This window comes from Phaenicophaeus curvirostris, chromosome 8 (genome assembly GCF_032191515.1).
Source record: "Phaenicophaeus curvirostris isolate KB17595 chromosome 8, BPBGC_Pcur_1.0, whole genome shotgun sequence".
Classification (NCBI taxonomy): domain Eukaryota; kingdom Metazoa; phylum Chordata; class Aves; order Cuculiformes; family Cuculidae; genus Phaenicophaeus; species Phaenicophaeus curvirostris.
In genome coordinates, this window is record NC_091399.1 from 10864476 (window position 1) to 10883869 (window position 19394).

Here is a 19394-nt window from a genome sequence, read left to right on the forward strand (position 1 = left end):
GTTCCCGTGGATGGCTACAGCTCCATGCCTGGCACAGCTGAGGGACCTTCCCTCCCCTGCTGCCTGACTACAGGGCCACCATGTCCCTCCTGCTGCTGCAACAAGGAGAGGCGTTTGGGCTACCCAAGGGTTGCAGAGGGGCCAGTCACTCTGGGACAAGGAGCTATGCAGCAGACCTGGGGGTGGTGGCAGGGGTTGGTGGCAGGTACCATACCTGCACGGGTCTCGGCGGAGGGGCCAGGAAGGCTCTCGTAGACATGCAGCTCCGTGCGCAGGGTCTGCAGGAGCGTCACTGTGTGCTGCAGCCTGTGGAGGGGTGATGCGTGGAGCCAAGGCCAGCTGTGCCACCCAGCCCTGCCGGCCCTGAGCCAATATGCCTCAAACCTTTACCTGTTGTTGTCCTCCTGCAGAGAGCGCCGCTCATCCTGGAGCTGCCGGATGGTATTTTGGCGCTCAGCGAGCTCCTCCGACAGCCTCCGCTGCTCCCCACGCCTCTGCCCCAGCTCTGCTTCAGCCTCCCGTGCCTGGGAGCAGGCAGTCCGCAGTGCCTCCTGCACACGCACCAGCTCTGGGGATGGAAAGCATGGATGCATCAGCATCACCCACTCAGCCAGTGCCCACTTGGACTCAGACTTGGGCTGCTGGTGGCCTGACCCTACCTTGGGAGAGGTGGTCACGCTGGATCCGCAGGGTTTGGTTGTCCTCACGCAGAGCCTGGTTCTCCCTGCTCAGCTGCAGCCCTGGTTCCAGCCCCTGGGTGTAGACATCGCCAGGGAACCCTGCAAAGGCGGGGGACTGGTGCTGAGTCTCCCGACACCCCACGCACAGGGCGAGTGCCCTCCCCATGCAATGGGGTGTGCAAAGACTGCCCCCTCAAAGAGCCCAGGGACCCCAACGAGCCCAGGGCCCCCCAACAGTGCCAGCTTGCGTGACACAGTACCGCTGGCCTTGCCGGTGGAGGCCAGGCGGCGTTCGAGCTGCTCTCGGAGCCGGTCATTGGTGCAGATGGACTCCTCAAGACGCTGGCGCAGGCTACGGATCTCCACCAAGTGCTCTTCCAGCAGGTCTGCCCCTGCCACAGGGACATGGGGGCATCTGGGCTCAGCACAGGGATAGCTGTGCTGCCCGCCTCCTGCCATTGCCCGATCCTGCCCCTTGCTAGAGCCACGTCCCACAGCTGGGTCTCCTCTCTGATGCCCCACACCCAGCCACGATGCCCTCACGCATCTCCGGGATGGACCTTACCTGTTAGCTTATGGCTGGAGGGGCACCCTGAGCACAGGGCCCCATAGAGCAGCCGGCCAGGGCCCGGTACATCCCAAAGGTCACGTGCCTCAGTGGCCCTGGAGGGCTCGGCCAAGCTCTGCAGCTCCCCGTGTCGGCAGAGCGCTGGTGGGGCTTTGCCGCCCTCATCCAAGGGGCCCAGTGGGGCTGTGGGCTTTGTTGGTGCCATGGGCAGCGTCACACCTACACGCAGAGGGCAAAGCAGTGAGGAGGAGGCAACGAGCAGGGAAGAAGAATGGGGATGTCACACTCCTGCCATGCACTTTCTGCCCCCCTTCTCACTCTATCCAACAGTGCAGCCCATGGCAGTCATTTATCTCCTGCCCCAGCCAAACACACTCCCCCTCCAAGAGCAGAGGCTCTCCCGGGGCTTACTGATTAGGTGACACAAGTCAGAGGGTCTCAGCTCCACTCCTGCACAGCAATTAACCTTTCCCAGGGGCCCTGGGGTGTGCAAATACCCACACCAAAGGCGAGCGCGGCCTCAGGCTGAGTCCATCCCACCCACCAAGTTTTCTCTATGACAGCCACATGTCCCCATCACCCCCCAACCAGAGTGACGGGACCCAACCACATAGCCGTGGCCCCGGGGAGCAGGAGAAGGGCCAGGGCAGGACAGAGAGGGTAGGGGCCACGCAGAGCAGCAGAGTGTGGCATGCAGGACCAACCCCATGCTGGAGATACGCTTTCACATTCTCCCAGCTGCCTCCGGAGCACCTGCAGTTCCTGCTGCGCCTCGGCCAGGGAGCAGACGGGGGTCCCACAGCAGCCCAGGAGCTGGGGGGCTGCGGCAGGGGGGAGCCCAGCAGGCAGGAAGCGGGGCAGCCCAGGGGCCAGCGCAGGCAGGGAGGCACTGACAGGTTTGGACAAAGAGTCAAAGTGAAGGCCTAGAGACAGGAGAGAGACGGAGAAATGTTAGCAGGGCTCTGGCTGGTCCAGTCCCAGCCTTGCAGGTCTGTGGTACCATGGGGGCTCCCCGAGACAATCCTTGCAGCCCCAGTTGCTGGGTACTTGTGCGCCAGGGTGCCATACGGGCAGCCCCTTCCCGGGCCTGATGGGCACCTCCTGCTGCAGGAACCCACAAGTTACACAGGGGCTGCGTGTCCCCAGCCCACCATTGTGGACCCCGCGCAGCCCACAGTACCTGCGACTCGGGCAGGCTCCTCTTGGCACTGGCTGCACTCGCTGGCCACGTCCCCATCGGAGCAGGGCTCCAGCCCCTCAGACACAAAGGAGATGCTGGTGGCAGAGCCGGACGACCCAGAGGGTGGGCGGCTGCTGCCTGGGGACTCACAGCGCTCCTGCAGCTTTGCCTCCAAGCTCTCAATCATCTTCTCCTTCTCCTGGAGCTCCCGGCTGAGCCTGTGGATGTGGCCCATCACCAGGATAGGTGACCCCCAGGCAGGCTTGGGTAAACCCCATCCCCGCAGTCCTTCCCCTCTGTGCTGTGCCTTCTCCAGGATGACACCCCATGTGCCAAGCCTGGGGAGCCCCATGTCCAGAGGAGAGGCAGTGATAGGACATCCAGCTGGAGCAGAGACCCCAAGAGGACCCCAAAGCCTCCCTGCAAGAGCAGCAATAGCCTCTAGGGTGCCCACGCAGAGCACGTCCCTCAATCCCTCCCTGGGAACAGATACCTCAGTGCCAGAAGTTCATGGCTGGTTTTCTCCTCCCCATCTTGTCGATCTCCTGAAAAAACAAGCCAGAGAGGGGCCAGTCAGTGCCCTGTGCCCCAGGCTGCCTGTCCCCAGGCAGAGCCACAGCCAGACAGCCCAGCTCAGAGCGGGTAGCCCACACAGCACAAGGTGTCCCAGTGGCCCCAGCCGTTCGCACCACCCATCAAAGTATCCCTTCCTGTCCTGTCATACCCCAGACCCAGTGCCACCCCGAAGGTACTTACTGGTGCCCAACTTGTCATTGAGCCTCTCAGCCAGCTGCCTGCCCTGGGCCAGCTGTTCCCGGAAGCCCTGGCCCAGGTAGTAGTCGATGTCAGTGCCACGGAGAAGCTCCTCAAAGGACCGCAGTGCATCGCGCAGGTGCTGGGTCAGGCTGTGGCTCACACCACGGCCCTCCCGCAGTGTCTGCCGCAGGTGGGAGAGCTCCCGAGCCTGCGCTTGAATCAGCGAGTTGTATTTCCTACGAGGGATCAGCAAGCAGGGGTCTACAGGACTGCCAGACCTCCAGAGAGCACCTTGGGGTCAGGGTGTCACGGGGGAGTCTCTCTGCTGTCCACCCCTGGGACTTTGCCCCACCATACAAACACCTTGGAGCCTGCCTGCAGGGAAACTGTGACACAAAAAGCCACCAGCTTGGGCAACCCCTGGAGACCCCCACAAGCCCCCCATCTGTCCCCAATCCCACAGTCCTACCCCGACCAGGTGGCAGATTGCAGCTCCTTGGGCAAAACACCTCCAGGTTTGGTTGCAGGTAGCTGCGCCTCGAGGAGGGCGACGCGGTTAACCAGCTGCTGCAGGTCATGGTGTGCCCGCAGGGCAGGGGGGCAGAGGGAGCCATGGCCATCGGACTGCCAGCCCTCGTCCTCATCGGTGAGGCTGTGGCCCGGGGAGGCCAGGGCTGTGGGACCCGGTGGGGGCCTCTCAGCACCTGAGGCGTAGCCACTGGTGACAGAAATGGAGCGGGCACGGCGCTGCAGGCTCTGGATCACCTTGTTGGCATTGACTAGCTGTGCCTTGAGGTCCTGGATATGCTGGCGTAAGGCCCCCACATCCCCTGGTGCCACAGCTTTCCTGGCAGCCTTGCCCACCCCAGGGATTCCTGGCCAGCATGGGGACCCCAGCTCCTCTTCCAGGCTGGGCTCACTGAACACATCCAGCTCCTCACATTCTGCAGAGGGGACAGGACAGTGTCACTTCTCCACACTATATAGGTAAGGCATAGGGACCCCCAGAACCTTAGACCTCCTTACCAGGGCTGGTGGTCTCATCCCGGTCAGCCTCAGTCTCACTTCGCCCACACGTCTCATAGCCAAGGTCCTGGAAGTCCACTTGCACTTGCTTGCTGAGTTGCTGGGTGTGGGGTTCACCTGCCAGGCAGTCCCATCAGCTCCGAGTTCCCCTCCAGGCAGGATTCCCCACCCGTACCCCACATGCAGCGCCGTGCACAGATCACATCAGGCTCAGCACAGACCCCCCATTCCACCCAGGGTTTTAACTCACGGTGCAGGTACTTCTCCAGCTGCTCAGCTTGTGCCCGCACCATGGCCTCTGAGGCGGCAAGTTTGTCCTGCAGCTCCTGGCACTGCCTTTGGCCCCGCGCCACCTGAGAGCGCAGCTCTGCGCCCAGCCCCGACCAGCCCCTGCTGCAGGCTGTGCCCTCCGCCTGCCGGGAGGGAGATGGGTCATGAGGTCCCCATCGCTATCGCCATCACCATCCCAGTCCCCTGTGCCCAAGGCACTTACGTGGCTCTCGTGGCCTCCACCCAAAGTACCAGGGCAGGGTCTCTTTGGCACGTCACCCTGGGATGGTGTCTCCAGTGCTGGGCGTTTAGCAGGCACAGCTTCCCTCTCTGCTGGGAGTCGCTGGCCATCCCCGCTGCCACCAACTGGGCAGTCCCCATGGGAACTGCGGTTCTTCCGCTGCAGCCTGCAGGGCTCAGGGGCCAGGGAGCTGCCCAGCGAAGCTTCCTCTTGCTCCCCGCTCTCCAGCAGCGATGTGGCTTCACCCATTCGCTCCTTCAGCTCTGCGTTCTCCAGGCACAGGCTCAGCATTGCCTTCCTGGGGGCACAAGGCACTGTGAAAGGCAGGCAGTGGCTGGGATGCAGGGTACCCTTTACCACCCACAAATACTGCCACTCGCTGACACCAGCGTCCCAGGGTTCTTGCCTGATGTGGGAGACTGAGGAGAAACCAGCTTCCTCCAGCTGTGCCTTCAACTCCAGCAGCTCCTCTTCTGCCCTCATTTCCCGCTCTGCAATAGTGGGTGTTGTGCTCCGCACGGGGGCCCTCTCTGTGCCCCCAGTTTCCTTAGGAGCCCGGTGGCTGTTCTAGAGGGACAAAGGCAGAGGGTGAGGGAGCATTTCCAAGAGGGCTGTATCACAGCTGGGCAGAGGTGCAGGGCCAGCTGTGTTCCTGGTGTCATGCTGCCTCAACTCACGTGCTGGGGCACTGCGCTGTGAGCTGCCTCCTCCTCGATGCTCTCCGTGAGTTTAGTGCTGACAGCATCACCATCTGTCCCTGTGGCCTGACCTAGGGGACAGCACAGCACAATGAAGAGCTCAGAGCAGTGGCAGTGGTGGCACTACCTCTGTTTCCTCCTCCCTGGTGATGCCCAGGAACACCGTGGGCAGCCCCAGAGCAGGTGCCTGCTCTTGCACATGCCCGGTGCCGGGGCACTCCCAGCAGGACCAAGGTGTCCCTATTGTCCCTGTGCCCTACTATCCTCCTCGTATGCTGGAGCTCCAACACAGCACCAAGGGAGGGGACGGTCCCAGCTGCCTGTGGCCCCGGGGACGGCACCCCAGCAATGGCACCAACACCATCCACATCTCTGCCTTCACACCACCTACTGCTTGCTGCCCTGACCCACGTACACGCATGCCACCCAACCTGCTGCCACTTGGCGAGCCACATCCAGCAGCAGATGCTCGTGCAGGGACACTCACTGGCACTGCCTGACCTGGCAGGGGTGCACCCCAAATGACGGCCTGGAGCAGCTCAGGGAGGGCACAAACATCCACCCTGTCCATGCCACCCAAGCCCTTCTGCTGTGCCTCGCACAGGGCTCTCTGCAAGCCCTGCGCTGGCCTTGCAGAGCTGCAGCAGAGCTAGAGGGACACTTTTATCCCATGGCACAGTGCACCGGGCCTGGGGCTCACCCTGTACGGAGCTGAGCTGAGGGCATGCTTTTTGGCTCGCACACAGCTCTGCTCCCAGCCCCTCAGTGTGCAGCCCAGGGCAAGTTCTCGCACCCCTTGTCTGGGCAGCCTTCCTCCCACCCAGACACAGGGCCCTGCCTGTGCTACTTAGGCTCAGCCTGCCTGGGCTGTGACATGGCTGTACCCTCAAACTCTCTTCTCCCCAAGGGAAAAGGAGCTTGGACAGGGCCCAAGACCAGCCCTGGGGCTGTGCAGGGCCAGGTTTCACAGCTGCCTTTGCCCCACAGATGTGGCTTTTTTGCCAAAGGCCAAACCCAACACCATTAGGTGTGGAGCTCCCAGGCAGGGCTGAACACAGAGCACGGGAACACAGAGAAATCCTGCAGGGGAAGGAGCCCCCAAACACCACTGGTGAAGGAGACGCCAGCAGGGAAGCATGTGGCACATGGGAGAGCCAAGGGTCAGCCAGGAGCATGCCTTGCAGCAGGGCAGGCCCACAGCACACACAGAGGGTGGCACACGCAGGAGACCCACTCATGACAACCAACTGCCACAAGGTTGTAAAAATCAGGGACACCTCACTGCTGAGCCTGGGCAGACATCACCTTGCATGGTGGAGCCTGCACGGAAGCAGCCAAGCCCCAGGGCGCAGCGAGAGCTGTCGTGGCTGTCGCGGACAAGTGCTGTTCTGGGAGCGAAGTCCTTAGTGGCACTGGAAGCAACAGTAGCACCTGAGGGAAGCAGCAGCTCCCATGAGTGGCATTCGCCATAGCCAAAGCACAGCCCTGTCAGCCCTGGGGACGTAGCCTGCCAGGTGGCAACCATCTAGGGCTACAGCTCACTGGCTGCAGGGCCTTGAAGAGTGAGGGGAGGCAGACCCTCAGCTGCAGGCTTTGCTGGGAACCGAGGGCCACACGTTCATGGCTTTCAAGCTGGGTCACCATGGCTGAGACCAGGGCAGGGTGGCTCACAGCTGTCACAGCTGCTCCAGGGACACAGCACCCTACTTCTCACCATCACCCACAGCTCCACATGGCTCCATCACTCCAGGGCTGGGGCAGAAAAAGGGAGAGAAAATCTCAAGAGGCACGGGGAAACCTGACCACAGGAAGAAGAGGAAGCTGGTGCTGGGGGAGCAGAGGAATGTGCACCTAGCCTGCCTAGGCTACTGTTCAGCATCGCAGCAGGAGCACACCAGGGTGTAAATTCAAGGGGGCGGGCACCGCTCAGCTCTGTGTTAGCAAAGCAGAGAAGAGATGTGACCCCAGCACTGTTTTTCACAGTTTCTGCTGTCTTTCACACCTAGCCTGACAGCAAAGATAACCAGTTGCACGGCTTAAAAACTGCACGTGGCCCAGAGGCACTGGACACCCAGGTACACTGGCTGCACTGGAAGGCTTCATGCTGCTGGGAACAAGAGAAAAGGTCCCAGGGAAAGAGAGGAAGGAGAGACTTCCACGAAGAGCTACACGACAGCACAAAGCACTGCACATTTTGACAGAGGGTGCTCTTGGGCATGGGAGGGTCAGGCTGGCTCTTCTAAGGGGCAGAGGAGTGCACAGTCAGGGATACCAGGGATGAAAGGAGGTCCTAAAGAACAGAGTGGAAAAGCTGGGACATCTCAGCCTAGGATAATGCTCCCCTAATGAGGCACTTCAGAGTAGTGATGTTAGAAGAGGCCAAGGACACGTCTGCAGCAAAACACACACAGAAGAAAAGATGAGAGCTGCCAGAGCACCAGCCAAGACTTCCCTTGTGCCATGACAATGAGTCTGTGCTGGGTCTGGGCTCCGTGGTACCTGAGGGACCAGTGAGCCAGCCAGGCATCAGAGCCAGGGAAAATGAGGGACAGTGGAAAGGTAAGGACAGGGACACAAAGGCACCTACAAAGTGGGAGGCAGAATGAGAAAGAAAAGATGGTGCTACACAGAGAAATGAGAGGAAGAGAATGAGCTGAAAGACAAGAAAGGAAAAGCTAACCAAACACCAGGGCTGCCCAGCAGCCCCCAGCTGTGCCCCTTCAGGCCACATGGGAACAGCTGAACTCCTCCCACAGCTCCCTGGGGACCCAGAGGAGCAGACTGCCTAGCTGCATGTGAAGGGAGAGCTGTGCTGCCTCCCATCCCCATCTGAGGCAGGGAAGAGAAGACCTCAGCACGATTGCAAGGCATGGGATAAGTAGCACCATGTGAAGCGGTCACAGGAGACGAGCAGCAGAGCAGGTGCAGGTCCAGGTAGTGCAGCCCAGCAATACAGAGCTCTTCTGCTCTACTCACTCCTAGCTCAGCAGGAGCAGAAACACAAATGCCCAGAGGTAAAAAATTTGCTCCTGTCGCTCTTGAGAATCAATCGAGTACAAGACAGCCGATCCATAGTTCACTGCATATGGGAAGCACCGGTCATCGGAAAGCTCTTGCTATTGTTTTTCAGCTGTCATACCAGCCCCAACACTCCCAGAGAAGGTGAAAGATGCCCTACAAAAGGTATGCAGTGGTGCCAAGTGGGACTCTCCCCAGCAAAGCAGACATAGGGTTCTGCCCATTGCCCAAGGGGCCTGTGGAGCCTGTAAGTGAGATGTGCACATGCAGGTGAGGGACCAGACCCAGCCCCCACCCTGGGAGCAGGGACCAGCCTCAGTCAGCCAGAACCCTCTGTCAAAATGAGGAGGAAGGTCTCCTTTGAAGGCACTCAAAAGCCAGGTGGAGACAACTTACAAATAGCAATAAAAAAAGTCAGTAATAGAGGAGAAGGACTTGGTTTAAGCACAAAATGAAATCATTGTTTCTACACTCGGACTTGTCTAAGAGCACCAGGCAAGTGGCACCAGGTCTTGCAACCTTTGTCAAATTCTCTGGCTCTGGAACCCACTTTTCCATATAGCCCTTCTCCTTTTGGGCCAGCCATGATCAACCCAAGATGGGGATGTCACTGGTAAGAAAAAGGGGAAGGGAATGCAAAAACTCACACTTATGCACCTGGGAGATGATAGAGAACATTTGGCTTTTCCTTCAGAGAAAGGGAATCTTTATTCGGCCCACGAAGGTGGGAGGAAAAGGTAGGTGGAGGGAAATCAACTAAAATGGAATGTTTTGAATGTGCAAATACATCACTGGCCACCAGGGTGGGTCAGGCAGGAACATAACACAAGACACAGGTGAATTGCACGGATTGCCATTTCCAAAGCAGCTCAAAAATCAAAACAAAAAGCTCTGCACCAGCTCTATCGTACTGTTACTGAGTACCAAAGCAACCCTCCCAGAGTCAGTGAGACAGGCTCGCTCAGTTAGTGAACCGTTTCCGTGGCAGGCGGGTGAGCACCAGTACTCAGAAGGCATGCTGGGGTAGGACTTTCACACGCTCCTGTTCCCCACCTCCTATGGCGCCCTGAGTCTCCAGCCTGCTCAAACGCTCCAAGCTTCTTCCAAGAGCTTCTTCCAGCTGTCCCCGGAGCTCCTGGACCCCCTCCAGCTCCACCTGCAGTGTGTGGTCTCTTGCAGCACTAAGCAGACACGCCGCACAAAAAGAAAGAGGGTTAGACACGCAACAGCAAGCACAACTAAATTGGCATCTCCCTTCAGAAATGCCTCTTGCTCCATGTACAGACCCTGCATGCCCCCCAGGCAGCTCAGCCACCTCCTGCCTCATCTCTAAACCTCCCCAGAACACAGCCATCCCCCCAAAAGGCTACAGCCCAGCCCATGGTAGGGGACTCCTAGTCACAGCTGTTCTTCAGTACTTACCCAAGCACTCCACTTATGAGTTTCTGCGCTATCAGGTAGCTCAAATATCCCAGAGGCTACAACCCCACGAAGGGGAGGGGATTAGTGCAGAAGACAAAGAATGCAGGCCATGCTGCCCTGTGAGACAACCCCCTGGATAAGCACCTAAACAGATCCTTATCAACCCAACAAATGGTTGGGAATTTGACATCAGCCTCTGAAAGGTGGCCAAGTGTGTGTGGGAAGGGACAAGCCAGGGAACAGAGACGAATATCCCAGGGCCTGAACAAGAGATAGCAAAGTGGGGAGTTCCCTCCTCAAGGGAAGAAGGCAGCCTAAAACAAAGAGTCTGAAAGCCACATTTGTCTGATTCTCCTTCCCACTGAGGGCTCTCAGACTTGCAAAACGATCGCTACTTCAGGGACTGCCCCACTGTACCACCCACACTTGCACCAGCAGCAGAGCACCGCACACGGACCTCACACGGACCTCGCTTACCTGTCTGGGTGTGTGTGAAACTTTACCAGGCTGCCATAGAGCTGCCTCTCTGCCTGGAGAGCCTCATTTAACCGATTCCTTTCAGCCACCAGCCCTTCAAGCATCAGTAACAACTGGGTGGAGAGAATAGACAAAATGCAACACTCAGAAAGCAAAGGAGACATGTGGTTGCCCCAGAGAAACAGGAGCTTCCTCTTCCTCTCTTGCTTGTGTCCAAGTGATCAAGTTGATCACTGTCATCCTTGAACTTTCAAAAGACTCTGCCTTTGAGAGAAACACTAAAGGGAAACAATCCTCTCCTCCTTTGTACTCCCCCTATTGTAAACAGCCTGCTTCCAAGGATGAGCACAACTCAACATATCCAAAGGCTGAAAAGAAAGCCTCACAACTTAGCACTAGCAAACACACAAACACATTCAAGCTTGCCCTGCATGGCACACTACCTGCTGCCTTCTGTTTCCAGTAGCCTCTTGTCCTCTTGACTCTGCTATGGCCACTTTCTCCCGAAGCATTAGCACTTCTTGTGTCAGCCTTTCTATAGCTGGAATTTCTTCAGGATCCACCAGCTGCATCTGCAGATCCTGAAAACCAAGAACAGGAGGGCTCAGTGAAAAAGGGATCAGTAACAAGGACAGCTGAACCTTCATAATCCTCCTTGGAACACAGCTGCCAAAAGTTTCCAGTGTTTGCAAAGACCCAGGTCTTTTATGAAATAAATGCCAAAGCACCCAGGGTGTGTTAAGTAGAGACAACAGCCTGGAACAGGAACTGAGAAGGGATACAATATACTCCATTTAAAGGAGTCTCAAAGAAAGGTGTTTGGCAGACAAGGAGCAAAAAGCCAAATAATGTCACTTTAGGGTTTTGGAGCCTTTGCCTTCTGGACAAAGTAACACAGAGGGCTGTAGGCAAACCAGCAGCAATACCATCCATGGACAACCAGCCACGTTACTCTGAAGAAGCCCCTCGCTCCTTAGCAAAGAGTACCCTCTCACAGCTATCACAGAAAGCCTGCAGCTTGGTTCGGTCTTGCCATACAGTGTGAGTGAGTGAGCATGAAGTACAGGGTGTGGGGAAAGAAGAGACTTATATGCAGTCTTCCCAGATGGAACCAATCCAGCACAGTGCACTATCTCACCTTGATGAGGTCCTCTTTCATCTGGATGGTCCTAGTCAATGACTCGATATCCGAGGCCTGCACCTGCAGCTCTTCCTCTTGTGTGGCCACAACAGACTGGAGAGCAGTGAGCTCCCGCTAGGGAGGGAAGAGAAGTCCATGAAAGACATCAGAAAGCTAAAACTCCACTGCAAGCATACTGGGGCTCCCCTCACAACAAGGGTCCAAAACCTTCAGTGAGCCCAGTGGTGTCCTGTAAGCAAGGGAGATCAGCACAGGCTCTGTTGCAAGCTCACCCTGCTTTCCCTTTCCTTCTTTGCCATTAGCTCCAGCTCGTCTTTGGCGTTAACAAGATCCTTCTCCAGTTCTGCTGCTGACATCGAAACTGCAAAGACAGCATGGTTATTGCACGGTTCCTGTGTGTCAGCTGCTCCCTTTGACCCCAGGATCAGACAGAATCCCTCTTTGGCAACGTAAGTCCACAATGCTTGTGCTCCAAATCACACTGCATCTTAGTAAAGACACTTCTTCCCTACTCGATCCTTTAGCAGCAGTTCGAGGCAACAGCAATATCCCAGGCCTGCCAGCTCACCCCAGCAAAGTTCACGTGTCCTGGCCCCAAGACAAAACTCAAACCAGTTGCACTTCTCTCAGCTCAGCCTTAACCTAACTTCACTGTACAGCATCAGCTCTTCAGTAGAAGCACTTCATCTCAAGCCCAACACCAGGCTCTCTTTCCTACACATCATTAGATGTCCCAGACATCTAATCATCACCCAAATAGAAGACGCAGCTTTATTTCAAAATACTCACTCCTGCTCAAAGCTCTTTACTCTCACAGTTTCACATAAGCAGGTTTCCCCCACAGCAAAAAGCCCTGGTCATGTTTGGGGACCCTGAAAGAAGCTGTCACCACACTCACCTCCCTCTGTCCTGCAGCTGCTGTCCCCCTGGGTGGGTCCGGCAGCTGCTGTAGCTCCGTAAGTTCTTACCTAAAAACAGAAAAGCCTCCAGGTTTGTACCTTTATGGGGACTCTAGCACTCACAGCTTCCCCAGAGGTCCAGGATTACAGCAAAGCTGCTGACTGCTTTGTTGATGCCTCTGAAATTTGAGACACCAGTGAAGGGGATCTGGCCAGACAGCACAGACAAGCGAATTGCACTCAGCCTAGAAGCTGTATATGTGGGCAGCTGGGCTCTGACCTTGTTTTATTTGGGACTGAGACTGCTGGCAGCAAGTGTCTTCATAATACAGATTAAACAGGTTTCACTCAATTGCAGCAAACCCAGCTTTCAACTGAGATTCTACAAAGATCTACATATTCATGCAAAGATGTGGCTCAGAGCGACCACGCAGGAAGGAAAACGCAGAGCATGACCCATACGCATGTTCCTGGAAGCCTCTAGACCTCACTTTGATCCTGGGAATAGAAACAAGCAACCTGTTTACAGCTGCTTAAAAATGTTCAACATATCAGCTCACCAATAAACCATTAACAGCTGTCAATAAGAGCATGGCATATGTAGCCTTGGAGTTGTGTTCAGCCTCAAAGGGGTTTTTAGCAAAGCTGCTTTAAAAATACCAACTCCAATTGTAGAAGAGACAGCAAACAGCCAGCAAGCTCTGCCAAGAATTAGTGGGACCTAAAATTAGCTCTCTTGTCCTCTCCAGAATGTGACAATGTCAGGGAGGGGATTACAATACAACAAGGCAGCACAGCCAAGGAAGGACTGGGTCAATGCTGAAAGGTCAGAGGGTAGATTTCTGTCATACTCTCACATACCCTAAGGACTGAAATAGTGCCTGATCAAAACAAAAGGAGATCCTGAGTGACAAAGGCTGGTGGAATAAAGATCAGAACATCCAGGCGGCATTTCTGCTCCTCAGTTTCTTCTCTTCCTCCTATAAGAAGTTTCTTCCCTAATCCCATTTTCATTTGTGTCATTCTCTGTGGAGTTCCCCTCTCTTCTGTTTCCTCCTGCTGCCACCAGTTCTTTCTGGAGCCCTGAGACCACAGGCAGAGAAACACAGAGCACGATTCTTACTTGTATAAGCTGTTCGTCCTGCTTCAACAGCCTAGCACCAGCTGACTGGGTCCCAACAGGCTCCCTTCCCAAGACATGTTGGCGCAGGAGTTGTAATTCACGGCTCCTTTCAGCCAAAGCGTGCGCCATCTTCTCAGCAGCCACCTGATTGAGTGGGAAAAACAGGGAAAGGAAGGGCTGTGATCAGAGGTAGGATCCCTGTCCCTCACCTTCCTTAAAGGCTAAGGGAAATCATATCAATGTTTATCTGTCACTTGAGACTGGAAGGGATCTGCAAACCAGCCTGGCAGCTACTGCTCCTGGCCACTCACAGTGATTCCACTGCTTTCCTCCCATCCCTGCTTGTCAGATAAGCTGCAGCAAGGCTTGGCCTCTGCTTACAGAGGAACAAGCTCCTCAGTTCCTCACACCTCATTCAGGAAGGGAGAAAGACAAAGGACAGACAAAGGAAAAGATAGGCTTGGCCTTTTAGCCCCCTTTTTATGAATGAAAACTCCAAGCTGAGTATCTTGGGTAGCACCAAACTACACCCAGCATGCAAGAGTAAGCAAAGTAGGAACTGTGGCTCTTCAAGTGGTATTTACGTGCCCAGGACCACACACCAGTTTGACTAATGTGCAAGTTAAGAGCCAACAAGCAGAGCTTCCCCACATTTCTGCACTACACAAGAAACAGTTCAGTCTTCCTTTTTGGTCTGGCAACACCCACACAAAGCAGCAACTGTCCCACAGCCCCTCTGCTGCCCCAAGCCCAGGAGCACAGCTACCTAGTCAGAAGATCTGCACCTCCTTCCCCATCATATACACACCCATTAAGTGCTCAGTCCACTTAATGACAGGGACCTGATACGCAAACACTGCTGTATGAGCTGCTGCTTCATAACTGTTCCTATGTGATGGGCTGAGACCAACCTAGGAACAGCTGACGGCATCTCATGTGGTTCTTCACTCAGCAGCTCTACCAGGCTACAACAACAGCAGCCAGAGAGCAGTTTCCATTTGCTTAACACCATGCTGAGCCATCCACCTCAGCATTCCGACTGCACCACTGCACGCAACTCACTTGACTCTGCTGCTCCTTGGCGCTCATGGCCTGCAGCAGCTCATGGATTTCAGCACCATGCTCCATGGTCTGACGGTTCCTGTCACTGAGGAGATCCTGCAGCATCTTCTCCTTGTGCTGGAGACGCAAGCACAGCTCCTCTGCTATTTCACTCTGCCCTGGGCTCAGCTTGCCCAGCAGAGTTGCTGTAAGCTCCTGAATAAGAGGAAGGAAGGGAGAGACAGGGAGACATTGTTACCATCAAGATGCACTGTTCAAGATGAACAGCTCTTCAACCCGAGCGTAGTTAAGAGCAGTGTCTCAGCAAGTGCGGGTATTTACAGAAGACAAAAGCAGCCAGCTTCCATCCAAAGCACTGAGCACAGCTTCAAATGCCCTCCTCAAAAGCAGGCAGCCAGGAGGCTCCAGATCTCCTCTCTTCAGATAAACTGGCTGAAGGCTCAGGAAGCCAATCTAAAGCCTCACCTCCACTTCTTTATTCCTGTCATGCAGGCAGGTCTGCAGCTGCTGGATGATTCCCTCCTGCTCCTTCTGCCTGCTGCAGGATTTGGCTTCGATCTCTTCCTTGAGCCAGCAGAGGTTTTGGTGGGATGCTGACACCTGCTCTAGTTCCAGGGTTTTGGCTTTCAGGAGGCTCTCCAGGCTCTGGGGACCACAACAGAAGCAGCTCAGAGACAGTGACTTTATCCCAGTTGAAGCAGAACTAGGAATACCAGCCTCTCCATCTAGTGGAGTCACATCGATTCACCCCCGTCCCCTCTAGACACTACACTCGCCTCTACACTCAGCCCAGAAACACCAGTGACTCAGGAACTTGCCCTACATGCAAGGCCAGAAGACAGCCAACACCACAGCCGTTCTCTCTGACAACACCCAGAGCATCCACAGGAAGGTCTGCCTAGCACTACACCACAGCCAGGAAGGTCTCTGCATGCCCAGGTGCAAACACTCACATGAATGGTGGCCTCATTGCTGGATAGGACACTGCGCAGCCTCTCCAGGTCCCCTCCACACTCTCTTATTGAAAGGTGGAGCTGTTGCAGCTCTTGCTCCTTCTTCTCCAGGGCAAAGAACTTCTCATCTACTGCTCGCTAGGGTGAGAGGAGGTGATCACTCAGAATGGGGTAGTAGGGCTCTGCAGCCCACCACTCACTTTGTTGGGCACCTTAGCTCTCCCTTTCAGAGGTGTCTCTGGAAAGCTGAGCCATGGAGAGCATGCAGAAGACACTGTCCACCCTTGGGTCAGCCTGGGGCCACTCTGCAGCCAAAGCTACAGAGAAAACAGGGAAACATTACCAACAGATGGTGCTCACCTCCAGAGCAGCATCCCTGTCGCTGATTCGCTGCTGCAGTTTCTCCAACATGGCTTTCACAGCTGCAGGGCTCTTGTCCAAGCTTTGCTGGCATTGCAGAAGTTCCCGCGATTCCTAAAGGTCACACACACCCCCCACACTACAACTGTCAGCCCAGAAGCTCTCCCAAGAGCTGCAGAAGAGAATCAGGACTATCTCGACCCTTCGCTTGTTCTACCTCCCACAATAAAGGGTGGCAATGCCCCACCACCTGGGGTTGTCTGATTGGCACCTGCCAGGGCTCACCAGGCATTGCTGTGGGCTGAGGTACTCATAAACCTGTGCCTCCTTCCTCACTTGAGGAGCTCAGATGCACCTCTTTCTTTCCCTTCTTCGAGGGGCATGCATGAAAGCTACAGGCTGACTTTTGTATCACCAAATACCAAAGGAGGAGCAGGAGTCCTGGCTACTCACGCTCGATCCCAATCTTTCTGCATCTCACCTGCAGAAGCTGTTCCTTGTGAGCCAGATGCTGACTCAAACACTGAATTCTCTGCTCCTGGGCCTGCAGCTCACGGCACTTCTCTTGCTCCACCATCTGGAGCTGCTGAGCCTTGTCCTGCAGCTCTGCCTGCAGCTGCTGTACCACAGCACGCAGCTCCTGTCAGGGAAAATCGCATACCTTAGAGTCAGTCCTCGGACCTTTAAACAGCAGGCCAGCTGTTTAAAGAAGCCACAAGCAACAAGAGCTGTGGGAGCAGCCAGAACTGCTCTGCAATACTACAGCTTTCACAACTCAAAATGCACTTCTATGGGGACTGGGAAGTAAAGCAAAACTTGTGAGTTGAGATAAAGACAGGTTTATAGAACAATATTACAATAATAGTAACAACAACATCAATAAGTATATTAAATAAGAATATAATAAAATGCAACTGCTCAGTGTTCAATGATTAGCCCATCCTGAGCAGTGATTTGAGCAAGCACAGAACACCTAACATGGAACCTAGATTGCCTACCCACCCAAAGGCTAAATTCCCATTTTATACTGAGCATGATGTTATGGTATGGTCTATTCTGTTGGCCAGCGTGGGTTAGCCGCCCTGGCTCTGCACCTACATACTGACAGAACATCGGTAACTGAAAAATCCTTGATTTCTCAGCAACGGCATTAAAAAAAACAGTGTATTTTGCACATTCTTCTCATACTAAATCTGAAAAACAGCAGCTACCAGGAATAAAATTAACTCTATTCCAGCTGAAATCAGGACACCTGCGCAGCAGTGGACACTGACTTTGTAATATCACAAAAAGAGATGGGACATTTGCAGCAGCCGAAGACAGATAAGTGATGATATTCCCACTACCAAGTGTCTTTGCTGATTCTAAATCCTCAGATATGAAGCTGAGGAGGCTGGAGAATTCTCCCTGCCGTAAGTGTCATGGGGTTAGCCAAGCGTGCCCAGACTGGTGTAGATAGAAATGATGAAAAAGAGCAGAGTACTGACTACAGTAGCACTTCTTAAGTCGTGTAACCCCAGAGACTTCCAGTCTAAGAGCTTCTCATACCTGATTGTGTTTCCAGGTTGCCTCTTTCTGTTGTTCTTCCTCATGCACCATGGTCTCTAGAAGCTGGGTTGCTCTCCTGGCTTCAGCCAGTTGATGCTCTTTCTGGCACTGGGCTCCTTTCAACTTCTGCACCTCCAGCTTGGTGCAGAAAAGTGTGTTCTGAAGATCAAGCAGTGACATTTGCTGCTCCTGGGATGACAGTGGGCTCTCTGACATCTAACAAGAGTGGGAAACAAAGAAACTCTAATATTCCCTTCATAAGTGGGATTTAAAAATTTGGATCCCTGCAGAACAAAATCTGATATATTTGAGGCTTTCCAGAGACGTACCTGCAACTGTCCCACATGGCTTCTGTGTAACGTGTCCTGCAGCTTGGCCATCATCTCATTCTGCCCTTCAATGATATGGTACAGCTCTTCTATCTATGAGTCCAAGTTTAGAAAGCCCAGTCACTGGCAAACCAAGCACAACCCCTCCCATCTCAGCCTCCAGCATGGATTATGACACATGTCAGAATCACAAGAAAGTGGTAGCTTTGCAAGAAATAATTTAATGAGATCCAGGATGCCTAGCAATGGCTTCAGCATTCCTTTTCAGTAACTGCCTAGAGGGCTAGCACACTTTCCACTTTTGGTAAGCACCACCCTGCCAACCCAAAACTATTACCTTACTCTCTTTGCTCTTCAGAACCTCGTTCAGGCTCTGGATTGTACGATCTTGCCCCTGTGACATTTCTTGGACAGATTTTAATTCAAACTTCAATTCATTCAGCTTTTCCTGTAACAACTGAAGACAGAAACATGTTGGTTTTGTATTCCTGCCTAATAGTCCACATAAACACTCTTGGGACTCCCTCCACTTTTTATTCAAGTCTGTACAGCCCAGGCATTCACCAGATCGAGATCAACGTGGGTCCCTCTAGATAGTAAAATACAGTTTGAGCTGGGTGGAGACCAGTGAGTAGACACAAAGCCTTCAGCCCCTGCACAGGACTGTTCAGTGCCTGTGGTTCCCCCAGTGCCGCCCCCGCATGCAGGGCAGAGGTTCTAGGCTTGGGTTCATGTGTCATACTGCCTCCCGCATACTCCAGGAGAGTCTTGCTCGGACTGCCCAGCAACATTCCCTGTTTCTATCATTTGTCTCTGCTTCAACCCAAAAACCTCCCAAGAGATCTGAACAAAAAATTCAAAGCTACACATTCTAAAAACTGTTCCCTCTGCCTATGAGGTTCTCCAGAGTGTTGCAGCTGCCCCTTTACAGCCTGCCAGCCCCTTCTCTTACTGCTTCCTTCAACCATCAGGCACTCTTGCAGCAACTGCTCATCAAGGTAATTCTGCACTGGATCAGATCAGTGGCTTATTTATCCTCAAGCTCTGGCTCCTGCACAGAGTCCAGCCAGTGCCAGCACACCAACAGTACAGTCGCAAAGCAAAGTGGAACATCCCACCAGCCTCCATGGCTGGTTTACAACCCATTTAACTTTTGCTTCTGACATTCTCATCCTAAAAAACTACCACCTCAAACAGTTTTAGGACAGTTCTCTGCTTTCATCATAACGTTTCATAACACAGTGCACACTGTGCATTTAAGCAACTGCTCATTAGCATTTCTGAACAGGCTGGCTGTTGGCATACTTAGTCTTGGATGCTATGCATCTCCTCAGAATATACTGAAGCCTCACTTTCTTAAGGAGATGGTGCTACCGCTTGATTTCCCCTTGTTCACACACCTGTGGTGTTACCTCTTCTCTATGAGGTGTTCCCCCTAAACTGTTCAAACACTTCCAACTGCATTTACTGGGCCTTGAGCCTCCTTATTTCCCTGTCAATCTTTGTGGTCCAGGCAGCTCAAAAAGCTTGTCCCCAGATTTAAACATATGTCCCATCCCGATGTTTCTTCACATTTAATCCCTCTGTTTTCCAGTGGCTATAGTTTTGCTTAGAGTTCAAGGGCATAAGTAAAAGCATCAACC

General features: G+C 54.3%; 1 protein-coding gene across 4 annotated transcripts in view; it reads right to left on the bottom strand.

The window, feature by feature from the left end:
* Window positions 1-19394, bottom strand: part of PDE4DIP (phosphodiesterase 4D interacting protein) — a 34573-nt gene that overhangs the window by 1982 nt on the left and 13197 nt on the right. For 3 of the 4 annotated variants that reach the window (XM_069862417.1, XM_069862419.1, XM_069862415.1), the window contains 30 exons: window positions 18089-18208; window positions 17752-17844; window positions 17423-17638; window positions 16356-16514; window positions 15875-15988; window positions 15515-15652; window positions 15027-15206; window positions 14562-14756; window positions 13500-13643; window positions 12376-12445; window positions 11750-11838; window positions 11475-11591; window positions 10780-10917; window positions 10337-10449; window positions 9491-9618; window positions 5399-5490; window positions 5128-5288; window positions 4704-5019; window positions 4461-4623; window positions 4211-4327; window positions 3654-4128; window positions 3185-3420; window positions 2922-2973; window positions 2429-2646; window positions 1953-2171; window positions 1246-1467; window positions 941-1072; window positions 660-779; window positions 391-568; window positions 215-306 (listed from right to left, as the gene is read on the bottom strand). In XM_069862417.1, the coding sequence (XP_069718518.1) occupies window positions 215-306; window positions 391-568; window positions 660-779; window positions 941-1072; window positions 1246-1467; window positions 1953-2171; window positions 2429-2646; window positions 2922-2973; window positions 3185-3420; window positions 3654-4128; window positions 4211-4327; window positions 4461-4623; window positions 4704-5019; window positions 5128-5288; window positions 5399-5490; window positions 9491-9618; window positions 10337-10449; window positions 10780-10917; window positions 11475-11591; window positions 11750-11838; window positions 12376-12445; window positions 13500-13643; window positions 14562-14756; window positions 15027-15206; window positions 15515-15652; window positions 15875-15988; window positions 16356-16514; window positions 17423-17638; window positions 17752-17844; window positions 18089-18208 (4807 nt within the window). The remainder of the gene's footprint in view (window positions 1-214; window positions 307-390; window positions 569-659; window positions 780-940; window positions 1073-1245; window positions 1468-1952; window positions 2172-2428; window positions 2647-2921; window positions 2974-3184; window positions 3421-3653; window positions 4129-4210; window positions 4328-4460; window positions 4624-4703; window positions 5020-5127; window positions 5289-5398; window positions 5491-9490; window positions 9619-10336; window positions 10450-10779; window positions 10918-11474; window positions 11592-11749; window positions 11839-12375; window positions 12446-13499; window positions 13644-14561; window positions 14757-15026; window positions 15207-15514; window positions 15653-15874; window positions 15989-16355; window positions 16515-17422; window positions 17639-17751; window positions 17845-18088; window positions 18209-19394) is intronic. The other variant, XM_069862418.1, reaches the window with a different exon arrangement.